The 19,747-nt window shown below is 36.1% G+C and overlaps 1 protein-coding gene and 1 long non-coding RNA gene across 6 annotated transcripts in view; one reads left to right on the top strand and one right to left on the bottom strand.

Moving 5' to 3' along the window:
* LOC306870868 overlaps positions 1-19,747 on the bottom strand; it is a 1,223,475-nt gene that overhangs the window by 379,945 nt on the left and 823,783 nt on the right. The window lies entirely within an intron of this gene.
* On the top strand, positions 1,111-16,287 carry LOC306871435 (heterogeneous nuclear ribonucleoprotein K-like). Of its 4 annotated transcripts, none has more exons than XM_079419363.1 (16): positions 1,111-1,214; positions 3,042-3,152; positions 3,518-3,615; positions 3,701-3,757; positions 4,622-4,665; positions 6,480-6,552; positions 7,922-8,035; positions 8,178-8,306; positions 8,440-8,750; positions 10,381-10,434; positions 11,052-11,091; positions 12,110-12,125; positions 12,307-12,339; positions 12,470-12,537; positions 13,167-13,336; positions 15,142-16,287. In XM_079419363.1, exons 2-16 carry the CDS (start codon positions 3,092-3,094, stop codon positions 15,170-15,172), a joined length of 1,299 nt encoding a protein of 432 aa, XP_079275489.1. In that variant the 5' UTR covers positions 1,111-1,214; positions 3,042-3,091; the 3' UTR covers positions 15,173-16,287. The 4 variants fall into 4 exon arrangements, with proteins under 4 accessions (XP_079275489.1, XP_079275488.1, XP_079275491.1 ...); XM_079419362.1 differs by having other exon boundaries at positions 11,049-11,091; positions 15,142-16,068; XM_079419365.1 differs by lacking the exon at positions 12,307-12,339.

The following is a 19,747-nucleotide window of genomic DNA, read 5'->3' as shown; positions in this document are numbered from 1 at the left end:
CAGGGATGGGGATGCAAAGATTGGTTTTTATGTCAAATCATTTGGGAAATTACTTCATTTTCATGTTTTTTTATTTTTATTTTTTATTTTTTTATCTGTTTAACCATTCAGTCTGAGCTCGCTGTGTTGCTTTTCCATCGTTCAACAATAACCACAACTTCATGAATAGCCATTACCAGAGTGTGACGTGCTGTTTGACGCACAAGATGCGCTGCATCTAGAAAAATAATTGCTAAACAAAAATGCCTGGATGTTTTTTTTTTTTTACTGGTTATGCCAGTCTCGCATTCCAATCGCGATGTAGCCTATGTAAAAGGAGACGAAATTATATTAGTAATAATCTATCACTTTTGGGTGTTCACCGAATTATTTGTCTGTTTGAGGGGAACGGTTGATGGATTCGGAAAATGCGCTTTGAATCTCACATTTGACAGCAATGCTTGCATTTCTACGTCCGTGTTCATCTTGAGAGAGAAGTTAGAGCCCAGCTGCGCTAGATTCCACGCGTTATATAAACATTTTGATTTTGTTTTTAGCAAGAGTACACTGAAGGGCCTTGGTTTAGGAAATCACTGCAGCGCAAGCCAAAAGATGAGGCGAAATGTGATTAACTGTTGTGTTTTTACCAGGAGGGGGCGACAAAGGCAATGCATTTTATCACGGTCAATGTGAACGGGATTGTCATTTTACCCAAAATATTATATTCCCATCCCATTAATAAACAAGCCTTTTGATCTTAAAACAAGGAGACATTTATTAGATAGGATTAGTCCCGTCAGTTTGACTAGGGTTAGTATGTTTTAACAATACTCTACGAACCAAACCAGTCCGATGTGAAAGACATGCACTATTATCGACTGTAAATCTGTCACTACAAACGGTGATAAAACAAAGTCTCTTTTTATTTATGGTATATGACGCCAAGCTGTTAAACGCAAGATAAGTCGAGCGCTTCTCAGTTGCTATGACGATAGCCTATAATGTAAACGAATGCTAAGGGGCGGGACAATATTACTTAACTGACAGCCGTTGTATCCAATCAGATTCTAAGGTTTTATTTTGACAGTCATTTAAACCAATAGAGCAGCGCGTTTGAATCCCGATGCAGCCAATCACGAAGCTAAAGATTGCACGTAAACCTACAATGAAATCAAGGTAGAAGGCGCAGAAATTTCGGGCGAGTAATATTGGTGTGACGGAAGGGCTGCCTGCAGGTTTGTTCAATATTTTGAGTCGTATTTCTTCACAGGCACCTCCTTTTAGAACTGTACAGTTATTTCCGGGAGTAATAAATAACATAAGTGTCGAACGTTAATTGGACCATTAACTGTTACATGCGTCGCCGTGCTGTAAATTAGCCAGTTAGCTTGCTAAGGTAAGTTAAGCAGTTCTCAAAATGGAGTTTCCTGGTCACCATACGCAACAGTCATCAGAAAATAATTTCCCTATTATTTAACCAAAGCGGAATCTTGCACGCAGACGCAAACTGTTTATAAATAAGTATACTAAATGGACTAACTAAACCCCGTGTTGTCATTGTGCTCGCAATAAGAATGAATCTAGAAAACAAGCCATTTTGTGCCCATCGCAGGCGCAGAAAGATGTCATTTATAATAATTCTTTGGACGGGTGTTCTTGTTATAGTCCGCTAAATTGTTATGTATTTCCTTCGTTCAGTGAAGTTCAGTAAATGCAGCTGTGTTGTCAATGAAGGCTTGCACTGTTATGACAACTGTAAGGCTAGCAGGCTAAATGCTAACGTTACTTGCGCACCATTTTGAAACACTGGGCCTTGACACAGCCCTAAACTATGTGTCTATAATATATAACCAGTGTGAATATTTCGATATCGTTAGGCCTCGTTTAATAATTAAAATACTGACAACTGTGTTTTTGCGGGTAGAATAAATTGCACTTTAGAATGGTTTGTATATCTTTTCTTCCCCCCCCCGTCTGAACTGACCATGAGCTCTCCTCCGCCGCGCACACCTGGCCCCTCCCCTCAACTAACCCCCTCAGACTCATCCCCCATAGCCGATAATAAAAGTGAAACACATTCATAACGGGGAGCAAACGGCCTCAGCGCCACACTGTATATTGCGTTCCTTTTATGTGCATATATCCTTTTTTTCATATTTAGAATTTTTTTTAAGTAACCGCACGATTAACTTATCAAACAAAATATCTCCATCGTATATTAGCATTTTTTAAATTTTAAATTTTACATTTTCTTTTAAGTAGGTACTACGCAAATACATCAGTGCATGAAAATTGACATATTTAGTATCATAATATTGTCCTCTAATAATGTCACTGAATCATGGTACAGGCACAGACTTGTTTGACTCCTAAATATGACGTTTAAGAGTGAGCAATATTTAAAAAAAAAAATGTTTTATTCATCTGGAAATTATTGGATTACGAAAAGTTGTCTCTGTGTCAGTGGGTTTCATCTGAAGGGTTGCTGGTCTGTTCTGGTAAATAATGATGTTATAAACAAATTTTAAATTAATCTAATCATGTATAGTTTGGAGGAATAAACATACTTCCAGTCTTACAGTAGATAAGGAAACACTTTTTTTATTTTGTGGTGTCACAATGTCAAAGATCATTAGTCCAATCAAACTCTCCAGAATTCTAGCACTTTCATCTCACTTGGTAATATGGCTAATAATAATATGAAGTTTGCCTTGGTCTTTTTTCTGCATCTACGTTATTTTAATAATTTTACATATTGTTGTAGTTTTTCGTAAATGCAATACCTGTCAGTCCTTATTTTAACGATTTGTTTACGTTTTGTACAATTCTGAATCAAAACCAATTAAGAATCACTGACTGGTTTTTGGAGGTATCGAGGCCTTGTTTACAAAAGCTAAAAGTTGACTCTGATATAGAACAAGCTATTACATTTGGAATAACATAAACTTTCTACTTTAAGACCAGGAAAGTGTATTCATTAAGTATAATTCTGATTTCATATTGACCTTATAGATGGTGTAGTTTCTGTATTGTTTTAACACTTAAAATGATATGTCTCTTAGAGTTACCGGTCGAGGACAGCCTATTCCAGTTTCACCGCTGGCTGAAGACAATGGAGACAGAAATTGAACAGCAGGAAGAAGAGACCACTTTCAGTAACACTGACACAAACGGTAAAGAATACTGTGTCTGTCCACTCTTTCTGAAACCGTGGTTTTGGAAGTAGTTCCCATTAATTTTTTCATGGGGATTTTTTTTTAAACTGTTTTGTTAAAGAGCATTTTGCGTTTTCTCGAGTGGTTGCCTTATATTCCACCATATATGTGTAAATTTGGATTTTAACAATGCTTTTATGGTTGAAAGATGGTTATTTGTTAAACTGCTTTCTGCAAGTCCTCAAATTTCATGAGAACTTCAGTCACTGGTGCTTGGTTATGTTTTGGATTCCGTAATGGCATTCTCTCAGAACGAGCAGTTTGATAAACAGGAATGTCTTAATTGTTGTTGAGGCTCATGTGCCAGATTTGTGTTCCCTCAGGCAAGCGCCCTGCTGAGGACATGGATGAGGAACAGACATTCAAACGCTCCCGCAACACAGATGAAATGGTAGAGCTCAGGGTGCTTCTCCAAAGCAAAGTGAGTGAAGCCATACCAATGTACTTTTCTTCTCCATTTCTTTGATATAGAAGACGTTTTTAGAAGTGTCGTTTTATGTTTTCAGAATGCAGGGGCTGTGATTGGAAAGGGAGGCAAGAACATTAAAGCCTTACGCACAGATGTGAGTATTGATATCATGCTCCATGCTTATTATGAACCTTTAAGCAAAGTTCTCTAATGGTCAAGTTTTAACGAGACTTCTGACAGCATTTTCAAATCCAACAGTTGTTTTCGTGAGCATTTCAACTTTGTCAGCAAAAACACAAATCAGTCGGATTTGAAATCATACAAATCAAAACTCATGACACCAATCCGTCTATCCCATTAAAATCCTGCAAAGATTTTTAAGCATTTGATCTTGAGGGCAGATCTTCCGTTTTGTAGCTATAGGTTGGCTCATTTGGACAGACAAGCTCTCTGAAATGAGGCTATTTTGTGAGTCTTTGACATTGTATATTAATGGGGAAGCACTTCTCGACTTTGTTCTTGAAGGCATTCTCTTTCACTCTCCCCCACTTTGAAAAACCCAATTACAGATGTCTTGACTCTTGAGCTGACCCATAGTCCTGTGTGAACCACTGTTGCCCAGTGGTTCTACATTAAAAACTGTCTTCAGATCTGTCCAGCCCTGTTTCTTGTGCCTTCATTGCATAGTCTCTTCAAAAAAGAAAAAAGAAAATTGGACAGTAGGTTAATGAGTATAGCCTTGTATTCAATTAAAAATGTATTCCTTCTCCCCCTCTTCCCTCTCCTTTACTTTTTTGTTTTTGGCCACCTTCCTCCGTTGCCCATGTACTGGATCGACTTGCCCCTCCTGCGTTGCCCACCTTGATGTTGGCCCAACCTCCGCCCCTGAACGCCCGCCCGCCCACCTGACACCCCGGTTGGCCCCGCCCATAAACGTGCCCCTCCTTAAACGGGCACCTTACTTGACATCATGTGATTGAATGCCCTTACCCAATGCCAACCTCCACGACCAATGCAGTACAATGCCAGTGTATCAGTCCCAGACAGCAGTGGCCCAGAGCGGTATGTCCCACCAGTTATTGCCTCACTGCCTGATTAGAAAGAGAACACATGTCTTTGATAACCTGACTTCTGTTTCATTTTAACATTTTCACACATATAGTCCCCCTCCCCTTTTAAGAAACGTGTATTGTTCCATTTGACTTTTTTTTTTTTTTTTTTTTTATATATTTATATATATATATGTTTTCTCTCCTTCCCCAACACCCCATTAAGTCTTTGAATATAATTTGCAAACTTTTTGTCGCACAGAACTGTATATAATCAATCGCTTCTCAGATGGGGAGAGACCTCACTCATATTAGTCTCTGATGAATGAAGTGTGTGGATTAGGGGTGGGTGGTATGACAAAAATGTTCTTTTGGTGCCAATTAAAATGTATATAATCATGCCGCAGTTACAAATTAAAGTTACTTTTTATATTTAACTTTTTATGAAACCAAAATATCAGATTATTCATAACATATGATTAAGTCTGAAAGCAAAAACAGCTGTAACGTGTAAAACCAATATTAAAAAATACAAAGATATGTTTATATGCACACATGTAAACTGAATTTAATATTAATGTGAGAAGTTGCATCATTCCTCAATAACCACAAACAACTAAATGTTGCATTCGTCCCTCTGTATTTTGTAATGATGCACCTACATTTTAAGCAACCTAAAATATACTGCATGAGTAAATGCAGGTGGCCAGTGTGGATGCACTTTACCATGACCATGTAAAACTTTGTTTACGAAGAACTACGTCTAGTTATTATATATTTTATAAAGAGTTCAGTTACCAAAATTTAATTACAGGAACTTTATTTTCAGTTATTTTCTAAATCAAAACTTTCATTTCAGTTTTAATTTAATTTTACCAAATGATTTGGTGCATCACTATTATTTTTGCATTACTCCTTGCAGTAACTTAAAACAGTCTATCTCACATTAACTCGAACAAATATATATATAATATTAAACAGCTAAACATCTATAAGTTTTTACACCCTATGCATCATACTGCCCAGTCCTAGTTTGGATGATTATTTTCATTTGTTGAAACTGACAGTGAATTGTGGAGAAGGCCATCTCTTTTCGCTCTGTCCTTGTTGACCCCCAACCCCTGAGCCCCCCTCCCTCACTGTTCCCAACATCACTGTCCATGATTCTGAGCTTGCACCGTACCGCAGCCTTCTCTGTCACTCATCACTGTTGTCTTTGATTTTTCTCTGGTGCTGCATTTCCTTCCCCTTGTTTTTTCTTTCTTTCTCTCTTAGCCCACATACGTTCAAGCTCTTTATCTGCAAATAAATCTATCATTCTTCCCTTCCCCTCCCCTTCGCCTCGTTCTTCTGCTTTTTCTGTTAGTTTTTGTTTTTATTTCTCTCGTCGTTGAGAGAATGTGATGTGCTGATGGCACCATAGAGTGATTTGCAAGATACTTTTTATTTTTCTCCCCCAAATGTTCTGGTGGTGGGATAGTGGTAAGCAGGCCTGTCTTGATCTCTCTCTTGGCTCGTGTAGCCATACAGTGCCTGTTCAGTCTAAGCCCTTCTGCTGTCGCCCATCTCTTCAAGGCCTGTATTAATTGAATGTGCGAGAACTGAGTGCATGTCAATTGCCCGTATCTCAGTCCAGTGTTGGAAGACTTAAAACATGTGTTCAGCAGTCCTCTTTTTAATTTACTTTTTTTTTTTTTTTTTTTTTTATTCAGAGTCTTATTTCCCCCTTCTTCATTGCTTTGTGGTATGCAGCAGGGCTCAGGATCTAAAGTTTTGTATCCGTTTGTTTTGCTTTTGTCTTTCATTTGGCTTGATGTGCTGCTACAGTATCCTGAGTGTGAGTGCAGATATAGACACTATTGGTGAGATTCTGCTGAAGATCATCCCTACCCTGGAGGAGGTGAGCATATAAAACCCAGTACTGAAAGCCTTAAAGACACCATTAAATCAACAGTAGTGTTTTGTATACATTAGGGTTGTGCCGATAGGTGATAGTATCGTGTATCGACGATAGTCAGAGATATCGCCTGTGGCTGATGCTTTTGATGATAGCAAAGACGATTATTACTATTATTATTATTATTATCAGGCTAGTAATACTATCTAATTAATAATAGGTCTTATTTGTTGCAATATTCTGAATTCTGACTCCCAAATTCTCTTCATAAACAAATGCAGATGTACGCGCGATGTAAGTATATGAGATTTATTCATCATACAGTGTAGATTCACTGATTTTAATGGGAGTGTTTTTAAAATGCATAAACTCTCGCTAGACTGAGCTTGTGATGATGTTCTTTGGTAATGTAACATTCTTTACTCGTTTTCTGTAACTGTTCGCTGCTTTTTGAATAACCGAGGAAATGTAAGCATTATAATTAATAACTTACGATGTTTCTGTTAATTTGTTAAATACAAATTCAGTCATATTAAAAACATTAGGCAGCTTTTAGCCTTACGCTGGAGTTGGTTCACTTTCCAATGAAACTAAGTAAATAAATCAGCATGAAATTATCGTGTTGTCGTGTATCGGCGATCTCACAGGCTGATGATAGGACGATATGAAAATTGAGCATGTTGACCAACACTAGCATACATATCATTTGTTTCAAATGCATATGATTAGGAGATTTTCAGTCTATAACAACTTTAATTTTCCATAAGACTTTGTACAGTGTTCTATTCAACATAATGTAAAGCCGTACTGTAGTCTTTTTTTGATTATTTTTAATTACTAAATAAAGCTATTTTTGTAATCAAGTGTTTAAATTGGAATAATTTTATGTTTAATTATATAGCAAAGGTACGTTTAAATTGATCAGAAGAGACAAACACATTGAGACATTCTATTTCAGATAAAAGCTGTTCTATTCATTTTTTAGAATCCTGAAAAAAAAGTATCATTGTTTTCTAAAAGTAATCAGCAGCAGCAGTAATCAATGTTGATAATAAGAAATGTCCTTGAGCACCAAGTCAGCATAATAGAGTAATTTCTGTAGTAGTAGTGGCTGCTGAAAATTCAGCTTTGCCATCACAGGATTAAATAAAACTTGATAATCCTGTTTTATTGTATTTTTAAGATAATAAATGCAATCTTGGTGAGCATAAAATACTACTTTTAAAAAGATTTTAAAAATGGAGAATGTTTAAAAATGTCAACCTTTTGATCGGTAGCATATTTTTGCGTTTTCATGAAGATGTAGATGTGACAAAATGTCTATTGGTTTGCATGTGTCCTTAAATGTTCCTTTACTCTGTATGTTTGGCAGTATCAGCACTACAGTGGGACTGACTTTGACTGTGAGCTGCGTCTGCTGATTCATCAGAGTTTGGCCGGAGGCATTATTGGAGTCAAAGGTGCCAAGATCAAGGAACTGAGGGAGGTAAGCACAGTACTAAAAATATCACATATTGTAAAATAGAGTTAGTAACCAGATGGCTTAATATTTAAATTGGCTTCACAAAAAAAAAAAAAAAAAAAAAGTATTTCCCTGACAATGAAAAAGGTTTTTTTCCATTTTTAAGAATACCCAGACTACAATCAAGCTCTTCCAGGAATGTTGCCCCCACTCCACTGACCGTGTAGTGCTAGTCGGGGGTAAACCTGAGCGTGTAGTTGAGTGCATCAAGGTCATGCTAGAGCTGATATCAGAGGTGAGATGATCACACACTTTTTTTTTTTTTTGTTTGTTTTTTACAGTTTCTTGTCATTAGACATTGTAGCAAAATCCAAAAGTTTCTTCTTGGTTGGTAAATAAAGCTTGTATTTGTCCTACTTTATCTGTAGGCTCCCATTAAAGGTCGAGCCCAGCCCTATGACCCAAATTTTTATGATGAGACCTATGATTATGGCGGCTTCACTATGATGTATGAAGAAAGAGGGCGACGGCCTATGGGTGGGTTCCCAATGCGAGGCAGAGGAGGATTCGATCGCATGCCTCCTGGCCGTGGAGGTCGTCCCATGCCTCCATCCAGACGGGATTATGATGATATGAGCCCTCGTCGTGGACCACCTCCACCCCCACCAGGCAGAGGAGGACGTGGGAGCAGTAGGGCCCGAAATCTGCCTCTGCCTCCACCACCACCACCTAGAGGAGGGTAAGAGAATGTAGCAGTGATTGAGGAGCATCTCGCTGAAGCCCACAAGATCCAGGGGCCATGGTTGGATCCAGATCCAACTCCTCCCACCTTACATATACCTAAGCCTACCCATCTCCACCCCCTGATCCGTATTACTACCCATCTCCACCCCTAAACCTACCAATCTCCACCCCCTAGATGTGGATCCAACCACGCCCCCTGGATCTTGTGGGCTGCAGCGAGCCCTACTTGGTGATTTCCTCAACCTACACTAACCTTCAGTTTTTCAATAAGGGCATCGATAATTAATAACTGTAGAAAAATTAAAAAAAAATGTATGTGTTGCAATCAGGTGCCTTTTATCGTCTTTTCCACAGCTGTTTGTGTTTTAAGTGATTATCATTGATATTGTTGAATGATGTGAGAGAATCAATGCAGTTCTTAGGAGTTCACTGGCCAATCTTTCATATCTTGTATATTATGCATTAATATACCAGCATAGAACTACATTTGTGTTAGTGGGAAAGGAATAACTGATTACTAGGGCTGTGTATTGTCAAGAATCTGGCGATACGATATGTATCACGATACAGGGGTTGCAATACGATATATTGCGATACTGTAAGCAAGGCGATATATTGGGATATTTCTTATTTTAGGAATAGGATATATATTTTTTAGGAAAGCTGTCATTAAGAACACACCACCATATGCAAACCTTAGCGAAAAATAAATAAATAAAAATAGTTTAACCAGAACACACTACAGAACACACTGGGATCTGCATTTGTAATAATCAGTCCCTATAACATTCAACATTATTGAACCACTTTTTGTGCAGTACGAGAAAAGGGGGGGAAGCGTCTGCTAAATTACAGAAGTAAAGAGTGTAAAATATATATTTATAGACTTTAAAGGTTCACAGTTTGTTTACAATTGTGGCATGCAATGTCATAACATTTGATCTGAGCAAAAAATGACATCTGCTTAATATCAATGGAAAATAAAGTGCTTGCAGGATTCCTAAAGAAAACAAAACAATTGTAAAACAATCAAATAAATACAGATGTTAAACATTCTGAGAACATTTCAACTTGGATTTCACAGGTTTTTCAGTTTGTATTTATGTTCCGCGTGGAATCGCCAAGACGGCGACGCGAGCACCGCCCCAACTGCACAAAATGCCCCCGATTTACGAGAGAAAGCTGCGGGGCGACTCTACCACCCCCCGCGCAAAGGCTCTTCAACGCGGGACGCGGAAAGCTTGGTTGAGCTCGCGCCGCGGTCCCGGTGCGGACATTACCACAAAAACCCAAATGACCCCACACTTCAGCTTTGTACACCGAAACGAGAACTGGAACAATTCTTTCATCCTCCATTACTGGCAGTGAACTATATTAACGCTAACATTAGTGGAGTGCCCTGATGCTAGTATTTCCTGTAACTGTTTAAGTTCAGAGATGAAGACTAGCGGTCGGGAAATTAACTCAAAACGAAACAACTGCCATGAATCTTGTATGATTTTTTTTTTTTTTTTTAAATATCGATATTCCGTTTTGGAGAATCGATACAGTATCGCCAAACAAAATATCGCGATACTCACGTGTATCGATATTTTCTTACTGATTACATGACTTTTTGTTTCCAGTGGTGATCGATTTTCCCACCAGAGCTATCACAGCAATATGGATGACAGACCAAAGTAAGTAATCGGAAAAGCTGTAGATTTGACATGCATCATGTTGCTAAATCTTTCTGTAAAAATACATTTTCAATTTAAAGTCTTTTTCACTGTGAATATGAATGACTAGTAGGGCCCTATGAAATCAGTTTGAATTTTTCCCAAATTCCATTAAATTTATCAAATTCTGTTTTTTTTTCTTCTTCATTGTAATTTTTCTAGACTCTACTTTTCATTCATCAAAAAGCATGTCTAATTATTTGAAATCACAAAACTTACAATATTAAACCACAATTCATTAAAAGTTGAACAAAAATTACATTTTTAAGGCCTTATGAATATTTTATTTTTTTCTAAAATTCAGTTTTATTTTTACCAAATTCTGTTTCCCATTTTAATTAAATAATTGGCATGTGAAATATTTTGTAATCAGTTCGATTAAAATGTGCAATCAAATGATGGCCTTTTAAATGTTAATATTTATCCGTTTTATCTTATTTCTGTGTTATTTCTAGTTTGTCTGTTGGTAGTTTTTTTTTTTTTTTTGGCCACTCAGGGCGTTGGGTTTTTTCAGAGTTTTCAGAAGTGTGCCGATTATGAGCACATAAAATTAAGCATGTCTCTCTTCCTGTAAGCAGTGACCGAAGGGGGCGACCTGGAGACCGCTATGAGAGCATGGTGAGCATAAATCAACATCTGAATATGAATTTGTAGTTTTGCAGCATATATTGAGACTCATCATTTGATGGTCATCTATCATTGTGAAGGATAGAGTTTTTTTTTTTTCTTTCATTAATGGGCACTTTCAGAAAAAAAAGGAATGGCTTGTTCTTTCTTTCTGAAGTGAGTGTAATAGATGCATATGTGGAGCTCTTATGCCTAGTGCACTGGTTTGGCCTGCTGTTGCTTGGCAACAGATTTTTGAATCACTTGTTGCCTTGGTTACCAAGGAGCAGTTAAATACGTAGGTGAAAGCCATCACACTCGCCAATGAACTTTGGGCTTTGCTGCTCTGAGTGAGTTGAGATTTCTGGAAGATGCCAAGCCTGACAGTGTCCACATAGAGCATCAGCACATGCATGTCGAATTCAACTCTAAAATCTGAATAAAAGCCGCTGTAAAACAGCCTGTGTGTTCAGCTGAGCTCAGTTGCAAATATATATTTTGCATTAAAAAAAAACAGAAATAAAAAGGCTGTTTTTGGCATTCTTGCAAATTCATGACAAATTAATAAATGTTCCTCTTCTAATTCCTGATACCATGTTTGTTCCTTCCATTTTTAATGGAAATTTAAATATTGTGAATATTTATGAATGAGATTACAATAATAAAAAATGGGATTAATGTATCTAATTGTCAAAAATGTCAATGCAAAAAAAGTGCATTTTGTCATTGTCCAGTTTTTAATAATCAGTATGCTTAGAACCCAGGCAATACAATGGTTTTACAGCGGTTAAGGAATGCTAGGTGTGTGGCAAAGCAGTGACCTAAAACCCCTCTAACTGTGGTAAAAAAAAATCACTGTATTGCATGGCCTCAAGTGGTTTATTGCTTTCATTTTAAATAGACGTGTCAGATTGGAAGCTTAAAGAATCAACGATCCATGTAGAATGCGCTTTGAGTTTACGCTTGTGCTCTCTGAATTGACTTGTTTTTTTTTTTTCTCTCTCTCTCTTTCCCCCATCGTTGTACACAGAGTGGAGGTGGATATGGTGAGTGTTCTTCAGCTGCACATATACACGCTAGCTCAAGGTTACCTCTAGTCAAACGGAGCACTGCACTCCTCAATAGTGTAGCGTTTCCTGCTTTTCTCTCTCTCTTTATCCTTTACGGTCATAGCTCTGATATCTTGATCACTTTTTCTATCTTTTTCTTTTCTTGTTTCGTCTGAAGACAATAATTCTTCTTGGGAGCCCTTCCAATCTGGTGAGTGTGTCAGATATTGTGATTATGGATTATTGATTGTATATTTATTAATTCTGCTTGAATAAGGGTGTGAATGAGAGGCCTACATATAGGCATTGGCTGAATCACAGTAAGATGCTTGTTTCATCAGGTGGTCGAGGCTCTTACAGTGACATAGGTGGACCTGTTATTACAACACAAGTGACTATCCCTAAAGATGTGAGTGCAAAATGACACGCAACATATTTGTAAAAAATATAGTTTGTGTTTTAATAATTTAATATTCACTTCTGAATTTTGTTTGGTGGTGCAGATAATGAGTGACTTGAAACAGTGGGAGTGGAAAAAGAGCTGATTCAAACTCAGTTTGCCCACACCTAAGCAGCAGTGTTACTTTAATATTATTTATATTCTTTTACCATATTTCTCAATGTAATTTGGTTTTCATTTTCATGTTCATTTTAATTTCAATTTGTTTGCAAGTTTTTTTATTTATTTACATTTGCTTTAGTTTATAGTTAGTCTTTTAGTATGTTTGTTTAAATGTAAGTGTAATTTAAAAAAAAAAAACAATCCAATTAATATTTTTCTTTTATTTGATCTCAGCTTGATCGCAACACCGCCAAGCACCACTATGCTATACAGTGTGTTACTGCAAATGAGTTGGTAGTATAGTATACTATGGGCTTTAGCCAAAAGATTTATTTTTTATGCAAGCAAAGTGGACATCTGTTTGGATACCAGATTTTGACATAACTATGTATTTTTGTTGTTTCAGTTAGTATTTCAACCACTGTTTTTAGTGTAGTTTTAGTGGAATGGGAGACATTTACTTCGTCTTGTTTTAGCTGGCTGGCTCTATCATTGGAAAAGGTGGCCAGAGGATCAAGCAGATCCGTCATGAGTCGGGAGCATCTATTAAAATCGACGAGCCTCTGGAGGGCTCGGAGGACAGGATCATTACCATCACAGGCACACAGGACCAGATTCAGAATGCCCAGTATCTACTACAGAACAGGTGAGCCTACCGCCTATTCCAGCACTTTACCACAACCCCATCCTGACACCTAACCATCATGTGTTTTAACCAAGTGCGACAGCTTTCCAATTTCGGACCAGTGAGATTCAGTGTGGGCTCTGTATTCACTTAACAATCACGGTTGCTTAATAGTTTCATTTAACAATCCGTATAGAACCAATTCTGAATAATAATCTCTATTCCCAATGCTAGTTAGGACCAAAAAAAAAAAATATTTACCTACTTTGTTGTCATACCTGGTTTGGACACAAGGTTACACTTGACCAAACAAATCACAGTTTCTTGAGAATATTAAGTCATGTATTTGGTTATGGTGAAAATCCTGGTGCTAAACTGCTAATTTCAACTGCCTGTCTTTCTTTGCTTACTATTTGGAACTAAAATGTATTTTCAGTAGTTCTTCACACTTTCTTTATGCTTCATATACATTTGACTGCCGTTTCATGCACTTCTTTTTGCCTGACCTAACAGCTTCTAACTTCAGGGGAAGTTTCATCTTTTTTTTTCTTTTTGTGAAATGTGTACAGAAGGGCTTGTTATATTAGTTCCATTTGGGATCAAATCCAAATATAATTTACCGAGGGGCAAATGAGTGGGACCCAGGAGAATGAAGTGAACGCTGGCTTGCTTCTGTGTGGAAGACTTGTGATTTTGTTGTTGTTAGTTAGATGAAGTGACAACAAATCACGGTCTGCCCTACAGCACAGGCCCAGCATCATCTGCCCCCACCCTCAAACACATTTCACCCACCCTAACTGAAGAGGCCTACTCTGACTAACATCTGAACTCACATCTGGCCATGTCAGTGCTGGCTTATACTCTGTTTGAATTCAAGCTGATTTGATAGCATGGGTAAACCGATCATAAACCAGCTTTTCTACTGTAACATGCTAGTGTGACTACTTTCAAATGCAAATTGCTTACCTGTCTCTTGTCTGGATCATGGTATTATGATATCCTCAAGCAAATGAAACACTCTTATTATTCACCTTGTTGTTTGGGTATACAGTCAATGAGACATTTTGTTACATTTAAAGCAGATATGAAATTGACCCTATTTAGTTTGTGAAGTGATGTACATGATTGGACTTTTTGAGAACGATTCATAGTTGGACAGTGTAACTGATGATATGTATCACAATAGGTATTTGTGCTGGAAATAAGGTTGTTACAATACCACGATTTTATATACTATTGAAATTTCATAAGTCTCTGAACAAATTTTCATATCACAGTAAAGTGATCTAGCTTATTAAAGACATGTAAACAATCAATAATAAATTAACAAACTACAAACAAGTGGGCAAATAAACATTAGATTAAATATGCAAATTAAATGTTTTGAAGTTTTTCACTTAAACTATTCAATTGTACTAATCAGTAGGTTTTTGGACAACTACCTAATTTGAGTTTCTTAATTTTACTCTTAAAAAATTAAATAACTAAAGTCTGAAATAAAATGGGTTAGCAATGCTATTTCATGTTGACTAATGCCTGTTGCTTGCTTGTATGAGTAAACCTAAAATATGCAAATAACCTTAAAATGCTCTCATAAGTAAATCAACTTGTTTAAAGATCTTTTCTACAGTGTATTATAAACTAGATGATGGACTCATGCTTTGTCAGTACTGTATTTCCTTTATTATAATACTATATATACAGTTTGTTTCGTATTGTTTATTGTAACGGCATATCCAGATTCTAAATCATTTGGCCGCTGGCTGAACTACCCCAGCACGATGAGATTTTGTCTGTGGTCTCAACCGTGTCATTTCCTCTTTCAGCGTGAAGCAGTACTCTGGTCGGTTCTTCTAGAGGGTGGAGATCCAAGGCAAACTGCCATACCCATTCACTTCAACTTGTTTTCAGAGCCTACATTCCTCTGCTTCTTGGGTAGATGTGCTCCCTGCCATTTCTCATAACAATATTTTTTAGACAACATATTTGAGGGAAAAGTTTTCTCAAAAGCAAGTGGATCCTCTTATTTCTTTAACCTTTTCTTTCTGCATGCGATTTTTTTCCATTATTGATGGTACTGTTTCGTAATTCGAGGGAGCCTGTCTGTGATGTCCACTGTTGGCCTTACCAGAGCTGCATGCTTAGTCTGTGCAACATGCAGAATGTAATCTTAAGGGTTTTTTTTTTTCCAATGAATTTATTGTCCCATTATCTTGTCTTCTTGATGATGAGACTTTTTGGGGAAAGTGTAAATATTGAGTTCAGTTCTTCAAAGTTTTAATATCAGTACAGTTTTATTTAAAGGATGAACGTCGATTTTGATTTGATAAATATTCAGGATGGGAAAAAGGATTCATTCCTGAGGGAATTTTTTGTGCTAGATTTCTCAACCCGATTTTCAGATTCGTAAAACTTCAGAAGATTAATTGACCGTTTTACTCCATTGACATTGGGATCCGTTAAATCTTGCTAGCGCTTGTTTTGTACGTCTGTTTGTAAGCATTTTTACCATTTTAGATGGATCTTTCTAGACACCTTTCTCTTCACAGTTGGGGGAAATAAAAGCTTCTCTGTAAAAAAAACAATTGTGGCAGGTCTCGTCCATGTTCTTGTATCTTTCTTTCTCTCTGTGCCCTCTAGTGTCTTTGTAGAATGTGCTGCAAATCTAAAAAAATAAATAAATGAAGTCTGTGCTACCTTTTACTAAAACAGTGTCTGTGTTTTGGTTGTGGAATAAATTTTTAGTCAAAGGGATGTGTGTAGATAAATGGCTTGTTCTGTTGAAATGAGGTGTGAATGCATAGAGCGGGTGTGTGCCCTTAACGTACTAGTAGATCCATATTTCTTAATATTTGAGAAAAATATATCATGTTACTTTTACATTCTTGGCACGATTTGATAAATACTATTTCTTGAGTATTTGACACATTGTTTCTAAATAAATAAATTCAACCACTGCATTTTTTCCCCCTAAAAATAATCAGAATAATGTGGAATAAATTAGAAAAAAATTGTAGTGCATACTAGTACTAGTCAAGGTTATATGAAACTAAAACAAACAAAAAAACACTTTCATTGCTTGAAATTAATGCTGTCCAAACGATTAATCGCACCCAAAATAAGTTTGTTTTTTTTACAAAATATATCTGTGTACTGTGTATATTTATTATGCATATATAAATATACACACATACAGTATATATTTTGAAAATATTTACATGTGTATATATATTCGTATAATTTATATTATAAATATATAAAAGTAAAAATTTTCTTGGGTGTGTATTATATGTGTGTGTGTGTGTGTATATATTAGTGCTGTCAAACGATTAATCGGATCCAAAATAAAAGTTTTTGTTTACATAATGTGTGTGCACTGTGTATGTTTATATATTAAGTATCTTTATATATGATATAATTTATATGAATAAATATATACACGTAAATATTTTCAAAATATATACATTCATTTGTGTGTCTTATATACACAGCAGACACAATTTATGTAAACAAACTTTTATTTTGGATGCGATTAATCGCAATTAATGTTTGACAGCACTAAACATGTATTTACATGTATATTTATATTCATAATTTATATATATATAAATATATTTAATATATAAATAACACATTTTTCTTAAATATATACATGCATAGGTGTGTATTTAAATATACACCGCACACACGTTTTATGTAAACAACTTTTATTTTGGATGCGATTAATCATTGCACAGCACTACTTGAAATAAATATTAATATAAAAATATAAAAAAGTAAATACTTTTATATCAGCTATGTTGCCATTTCTCATTTTCATTTGGAGTATAACTAAACTTAACTCTAGAAATAAAAAATAAATGTGACAAACACCCCCCAAAAATAGATAACCAATGATAATTTAAAACACTGAAACTAGCTAAAACTTAAATCTGATTATTTGATTGGAGCTAATTTTTTTTCTCCATTAAGAGGTTTAAATAATTTCTTATAAGTTGATTTTATAGAAGTGGCATATGAAATAACTAAAAACAAGAAATATTTAACCCTTGTGCGACCTTATGGACATTTTTGTCCATTTCAGATTTGTTTTTTGTTATAAGTGTGCCTGTTAATGCCAACTGCATACATTTTGGCTCAGGTCTTTATTTTTATTGAAATTGTAATATTTCACCCTCATTTCCTTCAAAAAAATCCATTTTACCCTCCATACAAAAAATACTCTCACTCAGGACCTTTTGGACAAAAATGTCCCCATTGAAACCCATTAAAACTGCTATTTTTAATCGCAGTGCCGTTTAACTGTAAAATTATGCAATTTTTGTTAATAGGCTTTCATTCTGTTGGCAAGGCTTCAAAATAAAAAAATTTACCAGATGGTGCCATTGTTTCAGGTTTGGTCTATAAAGGGTCTATAAAGCATATACTCGCTTTATTCCCGTTTTCTGCTTCTGCATATTATAGAGCCAATTGGATAAATAATGCAGCTATAATTGTGTGGTTGTGTTGGTATAGATGTCAGTGTGTTGGTATAGGTGTCATAAAAAAAATTACTGTGTGTGCTTGTAATATTTGAGAAAGGAAAACGCTACTGTAAATCACAAATCCAAGCACTGTGTGCAGCAGCAGAGTTTTGCTGGCATCTAATGGGGTAATTTGGTACTGCGCCCAAACGAAATTTTACTGAAAGATCATTTTTTGAGATCTCAACCTCAAATTTGGAACACAGCTTGTTTAGATTTATGGCTTTGATTTTCTAGCAGGTTTAGAGTTCAACATGTTTCATATATAAAATATTCATAAAATAAAATATTGTTCATAAATCATTTTCATAAACTTAAACATGTATAACTTTTTTTTTTTTTTTTTTTTCACTTTTTAAACTTTTTTTACTTCAATAATAATCTGCCATGGGTCTTTTTTTAAATGAGACCACACTTAAGTTTCTGCTCCCAAGCTTCCCATTTTTATAACCGTTTTTTTGACATGGACATTTTTGTCCACTATGGACCTAAGTGTAACTTTTTTTTATTGATGCACAAGGGTTAAATAAGTGAAAGAAAACTATTCCATGTTCATATTTAAAGGATTAGTTCACTTTTAAAAAAACTTTTGCTGATAATTTACTCACCCCCATGTCATCCAAGATGTCCATGTCTTTCTTTCTTCAGTCGAAAAGAAAGTAAGGTTTTTGATGAAAACATTTCTCCATATAATGGACTTCAATGGGACCCAAACGGTTCAAGGTCCAAATGACAGTATCAGTGCAGCTTCAAAGGGCTTTAAACGATACCAGACGATGAATAAGGGTCTTATCTAGCGAAACGATCGGTCATTTCAAAAATAAATAAAAAAGTTTAAGTTTTATAAGCACAAATGCTCACCTTGCTCTGTTCTGTGATGCGCGTTCGTGACGTCACGTAATACGCAATGACGTGGAAAAGGTCACGGTTGAGGTAGGCGGAAGTACCGAGTCAGTAGGCTTTTTAATATTAAAACACCCAGGATACGCACACGAAATGGGCATTTTAAACGATAAACTGACACAAAGACATTTGAATATGTGTATATGGTCCTCCTTCTGCACATTTGTAAACACTGACTCGGTACTTCCGCCTACCTCAACCGTGACCTTTTCCACGTCATTGCGTATTACGTGACGTCACGAGCGCGCATCACAGAACAGAGCAAGGCGAGCATTTGTGCTTATAAAACTTAAACTTTTTTATTTATGTTTGAAATGACCGATCGTTTCGCTAGATAACACCCTTATTCATCGTCTGGTATCGTTTAAAGCCCTTTGAAGCTGCACTGAAACTGTCATTTGGACCTTGAACCGTTTGGGTCCCATTGAAGTTCATTATATGGAGAAATGTTTTCATCAAAAACCTTACTTTCTTTTCGACTGAAGAAAGACATGGACATCTTGGATGACATGGGGGTGAGTAAATTATCAGCAAAAGTTTTTTAAAAAGTGAACTAATTCTTTAATTTAGATCATGAAAAAGCACTTAAATGTTCTGTGTAATTTTCCAACACAAAAATAGGGGTGCCAAATCCTACCTTCCAGTAAAGTTCAGCTCCAACCATGTATGTAAAGTTTTTATATTATGTTTAGCAGCTCCTTGGACTATTGTCTCCTGAAGGAAAAAGAAAGAAAAACTATTTGTGTTATGTTGGAATCATTTTCATAAGGATCATTTAGGCTCAAGACTGGTCCAATGTTTTAAGTCTGAACAGTTTTATTCTTTTTGACCAGCTGCTCCTCCTCAATTCTGCGCGTCACACAACAGGGAGTGGTGGATGCTGTTGCCTTTAATGAACTTCACACATTAGTAGACACAGGTCCGAATCATTTTAGCGAGTCGATTTCAAACACCGAATCACACCAGTACAATTCCTCTGCACATTTTAGCTACTCATTACTTCTAT

The sequence above is a fragment of the Barbus barbus genome (assembly GCF_936440315.1).
Source record: "Barbus barbus genome assembly, chromosome: 6".
NCBI lineage: Eukaryota > Metazoa > Chordata > Actinopteri > Cypriniformes > Cyprinidae > Barbus > Barbus barbus.
The sequence above is the reverse complement of the archived record's forward strand: the minus strand, read 5'-3'. Positions and strand labels throughout refer to the sequence as shown.

Coding starts and splice junctions, on each gene's coding strand:
- LOC306871435 (XM_079419362.1), top strand. CDS start 3,092: ATGGAGACAGAAATTGAACAGCAGGAAGAAGAGACCACTTTCAGTAAC. Junction 8,036..8,177: donor AGATCAAGGAACTGAGGGAG/GTAAGCACAGTA, acceptor TCCATTTTTAAG/AATACCCAGACTACAATCAA. Junction 8,307..8,439: donor TGCTAGAGCTGATATCAGAG/GTGAGATGATCA, acceptor CTTTATCTGTAG/GCTCCCATTAAAGGTCGAGC.